The sequence below is a fragment of the Gossypium arboreum genome, chromosome 9 (assembly GCF_025698485.1).
Source record: "Gossypium arboreum isolate Shixiya-1 chromosome 9, ASM2569848v2, whole genome shotgun sequence".
Classification (NCBI taxonomy): Eukaryota; Viridiplantae; Streptophyta; class Magnoliopsida; order Malvales; family Malvaceae; genus Gossypium; species Gossypium arboreum.
In genome coordinates this window covers 71821283-71826454 of record NC_069078.1, presented here as the reverse complement: position 1 = coordinate 71826454, position 5172 = coordinate 71821283, and the positions used below count along the sequence as shown (strand labels likewise).

Sequence of the window (5172 nt, the reverse complement as noted above, 5' to 3'; positions counted from 1 at the left end):
CGATCAAATAAAAGTACAAAGGTTAAATCCACAACTTTTTCTAAGTATAGGGACTAATAGTAGAATTTAATCTTTGTTTTATTTTTCCTGTTTTTTAGGTTAAAATAACTTTTGGGTTATTCAATTTGAGGTCCTTTATTATTTGAAATAAAATTTTTTCTGACAAAAAGTGACACATAACAATTATAATTGGGCCATGTGTTTTGACAATTCAAAAATTAACACCACTAGGTAGAGCTACTATATTGATAAATGGTGTAAAAGTACCTAGTACCAAAATAGAGTTTTCAAAGTAAAGGTACTATATTAGAAGATTTGATAAAGTTGAGGGGCAAAGATGACATTATCCCTTTTGCATTATAATAAATTTTAATTTAAAATAAATAAGAAAAAAATGAAGGCAGAAGAAGTGTAACCCCTAAAGCTTGTGCGAGCGAACGTCTAAGGTTTGTGTTTTAAGCATGGTCGACCGGGTTGGCCAGTCAAAGCCGACCAACCCACTCCAGGCCATTAAAAATGATGGTCAATGATCGCCGTCCACGTTGTAATTCCCTTTCCTCTTTCCTCCAAAAATCCGACGTCGCTCCGGAACAACCCCAAAACAAATAAATACAAAAATAAAGGGAAAATTCTGCTATTCCCCCTTGTAACAAACCATATTTATTTATTACTCTGTCTTTCTTTTTCTTTTTTCTTTTTAATTATCTTATATTAATGAAAAATTTTAAATGCCAATGAAAATGACATGTTAGCTTTTTAACTAATAATATTATGAAACTGAAGTAATAATTTCAACTATAAAATGATCGAATTGATAAAATAAATAAAAATTAAAACTTATAAACCTATTAAGTTTATAATATCTTAATTTTATCATTATAATCTTTAAATTATTTTAGATAGTTCAACTTCAAGATCAAATTAATGTCATGTCAACACACATTAAAGGAATTCAAGTTTTAAGAATCAAAGACAAACTCTCAAGTTCCAGGATCAAGTTGAAAATAGTTGACAAATTTAGGGACCAAATGTTAGTTTATCCCTTTGAAAGAAGAAAATAAGAAGACAACTCCAAAGCGTAATTTGACTTTACATGTTATAATTGGCTTGGCTGGCCATTCTTCGAATTTATTCTCGAAGCCATCACAATTTAATTTTCATTTCAACCCGAACTCTGAATCTTCTCTTATCTAATTCTCTTCCTTGCGCATCTCTTTGTTTTCCCAAAAACACAGTAGTTTTTCCCTTCTTCTTTTTTTTATTTCATTTCTGAGTTTTCCTGCAATTTTCCCTAGGAGTTTGATTGGTAATTCAAGAGACATGGTTCAACTCAAGGAATTGTATCCTTTTATCTAACATGGGTTTCTTTTTTTTTTTTTAAATTTGTCTGGGTACTTTTTTAATTAAAGTTTTGGTTTTTCGTTTTCCTTAACTGTTCCTTTTTTCCCTATGGGAACAACCTGAAGTCGAATTGTCATGCCTATGTCTTTGGAAGAGGTAAGCCTTAGCTAAAAAGTTTCAAAACTTATTATTCAATGAAGGTATTGAATTCTTTGGGTTCCTTTATTTGTTTCCTGACCATGTTTGATTTTGCAGTATCAGGTAGCTCAAATGTACATGGTAATGAAGATGCAGCAGCAGAGTACAAATGGGGATGAAGGTGTTGAAGTCTTGGAGAACAAGCGTTTTCAAGATGATGTATTTGGTAAAGGTCAATACACTTCTAAAGTGTATCGTTTACAAAGGTGACTCTTTACTTCATCCTGTAGCCTGATTAGGGATACTGAATTTTCGCCTTTATACTTCAAGATGATCCAATATATTGCTAATTGAAGTAATTCTTTATAACTAGCGGTGAAAATATAGATTCCTTAATTCTCTAGTGTTGCTCTAGACTCTCTATGTATTTGTGCATATATGCATGTGTATTCATGGAGATGGAACACTGGTTTTTGTTGTTTTCTTTTTTGTTTCTTATTTTTGTACTAACTTTTGCAGCAAAGCACCTGCTTGGCTTACAACTATTGCACCGAAAGATGCTCTTGTAATGCAAGAGGAAGCATGGAATGCATACCCAAGATGTAAAACAGGTTTGCAATGTCCATTACGCTCAATCCTTTTTCCCCTTTTTTTTTTTTTTTTTTTTTTGTCTTTGCTTGATTTTATTGGTGCAAGTTGTATTAACATTTATCTTTCTTCTGTTGTTTACGGAATGGGTCTTACATTTCTCAGTGATCAAGGTAACTATTTTGTTTTCTTCTAACATTTTTAAGGACGTTTATGACAAATGCCTTGATTTCCTTTGATTGTATGCCCTCATAAGTCTTGAATTGTTGCAGTGCCCATACTTTACCAAGTTCTCTCTCACAATTGAGACTGTCCATAGGGCAGACAATGGCACATCGGAAAATGTGAGTTTCTTTGACAGTCTTCTTAATTAGCTTTTTCATAAATTTGTTCTGTTTTATTATTATTTTTCTCTCTACCCTAAAATCTAATTTTTGGCCTTGACATTAGTAACTTGAAATGTTTTGAAAGTGTCAATTTGAAGGGAAGCTGCATTGCATCCTATTATTCTTTTTTGTCAACTTCTTTTCTTTTTTCATCTCTTAACTATGAGGTTTACAAATAGGTGCATGGTTTAAATGAAGAACAACTGGCCGCTAGACAGGTAGAAATCATTGATATTGCTTCAGCTGAAACAGATTATTGGAGTTATGCTATCGGAAGTAGCAGTTTTGACTTTCCGAAGTTCAAATCCACAAAATCTGGCCGTGGTCCGCTTTTGGATGGATGGCAGGTTCGGACATTACCCCCTTCTCCTTTCAGTCAATCACGTGATTACATACATATATGGATAAAGCTACTCAAGGCATCTCTGCACTTACAATTAGTAATGCTTCTTGCTGTAAGCTTATAGCCATGTCATTTGCTTCAATGCTGAATCATAGCATTTCTCTAAATCCAATTATCACTTTAGGGAATTTGTGTTTGCCCCAAACCCCTCATTCTTCTTTCCCTTCCTTGTAACTATGAATAGTATTCATGTGGTATTTCTTAGGGTTGTATATAATGGATCTAACTGACTGCATCTTTCTTGTGATATCTATTAAATCTTCAACCAAATTTAGTTTCAGTGATTACATGTGATATTCATATTTGCAGGATAATTGCCGTCCAGTAATGACGGCATATAAATTGGTGACAATAGATGCACCTTATTGGGGTTTTGGTTATCGACTTGAACAAGCTTTGCTAGCGGTAAGATTTCATAGGCTTCAAATTTTCAATGTTAACTTTAAACTATAGACTCTGTGGTGAAGGTCAGATGCCTTGTAGATACCATGAATAATACTCTTGACAAAAGCAACTATAAATGGTGCATTTCACAATGTGATCCTAATTTTGAGGGTTCATATATTTGGGATGTAATCATGTGACCCTAGTTTATCATTTTGCCACAAAACCATATAAGAAAACTGAACTGTTGGAAACAGGAGGCAGGGGACTAAAAATTTTCATCTAATCTCTGGTTGCATTAAGCATGCATTATTGCAGGACTGAACATTGAATGCATATCTTTCCTTTATATTTCAATGCCTGGAAAAGTGCCATTACTTGCCATCACTCTTCTAGGTTTAAGATGAAAATAAATTAGGTCAACAATGGGTGATCCTTGAAATAAAGGACTTGTAAAAGTTGCAGGCACGGCTTTACATTGAAAGATGTGTTTGCATTTGGGTCCCTAAGCATGACATGAAATGAGGCCTTAATTTGCACAATATTCTCAATATTAAATGAGTTGTGACTTCCCCCTCCCCACCTCAAAATACACACAGACACCCTCAAATACTTGTTTATATAACGTTATTTTTCTGTTGTATAGGGTGAAAGGGCACTTTTTATTGAAAGTCACCGGAACTGTTTTGGTTGGATTGATGAATGGTTTGGGCTGACAATGCAACAAATACGCGAACTTGAACAACAAGGTGATAGCTTATTAAATGAGGTAAAGACTCCTCTGTTTTCTGGTGCTTAATGATGGAAGTTTTATAAATAATAAAAAGTAATTTGCTTTGCATCGTCAAACATGTGCATTCATTCATGCACATGTTGAGAAAGTGAACAGCAGGATAAGATAAACTTTAGAGCTCCACGTTCTCAGTAGTCTCATTTTATAGGTTCATTATCTTGTCGGTTGTAATCTGAATCTAGGATGGCCCCTTCAATGTTTTTGGGGTGTCATTTCTTATCATTTCCAGAAACCATTATTGTAAGAAATATACCTGAATAATGTTTCTATCTGTCAATACAAAGAAGATTTCCTACATATTCTCCCCTTTTAATTTCCAACCATTTTAGCTTTCTGTGCATATGTTTCATTTCAAGTTTCATCCATTGGATTAACTGATATCCTTTGCATTAACAGAAAATTAGCAAGCCGGTTTTGCTGACAGATGCCGCGGATTGTGAGCAAAGGTTTACTCATAGCAGTGAAAGACAGGTACAGCAAGTTGTCCATACATGATTTCGAATCAGAATGGTTTGTTATTTTGCTGATGATATAATGTTGGCATCAACCAAGTTCTATTTGGCTTATTCCTTACAACCACAGATTGACAAAGATTAAAGTGCAAACAAATCGAAACACACAAAACTGACTGGGGTTTATACATTTATAATCACCCTATTATTTAATTTGTCTTTGTTTACAAAGAGATTTACATTGGATTTTAGCAGAAATATGTATTCTTTTTTTTTTACATTCATATTGTATGTTTAGTATAGAGTTGTATCATGTAATATGTTAATATTGATTATAAAAGACTTTTGAAACTTTTACTTAAATTAATTCTGACCATACATTAGCTGTGAAACAATGTTACTTCTACTCCAATGAATTTGGTAAATAAACAATTTAACCGATAAAAAAAAAAGAAAAAATAAAGTTGGATTTTAACTTAGAATTTTTATTTTTTATTAGTAATAAGATTTGGACTTTTAACTTTTAGTTAGAAATCAATTGCCTTTCCTTTAAGATTAATAGATTTTTTTATAATTAATTATTATATTTAATACTAAGTTAATATCAAAATCACATTTAATATTAAATGGTTATTTTAATTTTGGTTTAACCATGTTAAATTTTTTAGATAAAGCAACATTTGACCA

At 32.6% G+C, this 5172-nt stretch overlaps 1 protein-coding gene across 2 annotated transcripts; it reads left to right on the top strand.

The window, feature by feature from the left end:
- The first annotated feature begins 1091 nt into the window (after positions 1 to 1091).
- LOC108454897 (uncharacterized) lies at positions 1092 to 4848 on the top strand. Of its 2 annotated transcripts, XM_017753510.2 has the most exons (10): positions 1092 to 1340; positions 1467 to 1497; positions 1597 to 1745; positions 1999 to 2090; positions 2233 to 2240; positions 2340 to 2411; positions 2633 to 2800; positions 3166 to 3261; positions 3887 to 4009; positions 4430 to 4848. In XM_017753510.2, exons 1-10 carry the CDS (start codon positions 1321 to 1323, stop codon positions 4526 to 4528), a joined length of 858 nt encoding a protein of 285 aa, XP_017608999.1. In that variant the 5' UTR covers positions 1092 to 1320; the 3' UTR covers positions 4529 to 4848. The 2 variants fall into 2 exon arrangements, with proteins under 2 accessions (XP_017608999.1, XP_052875231.1); XM_053019271.1 differs by lacking the exon at positions 1092 to 1340 and having other exon boundaries at positions 1347 to 1497; positions 1999 to 2240; positions 4430 to 4504; positions 4616 to 4848.
- Positions 4849 to 5172: the final 324 nt, after the last annotated feature.

Coding starts and splice junctions, on each gene's coding strand:
- LOC108454897 (XM_017753510.2), top strand. CDS start 1,321: ATGGTTCAACTCAAGGAATT. Junction 1,498..1,596: donor TGCCTATGTCTTTGGAAGAG/GTAAGCCTTAGC, acceptor TTGATTTTGCAG/TATCAGGTAGCTCAAATGTA. Junction 2,412..2,632: donor ACAATGGCACATCGGAAAAT/GTGAGTTTCTTT, acceptor GTTTACAAATAG/GTGCATGGTTTAAATGAAGA.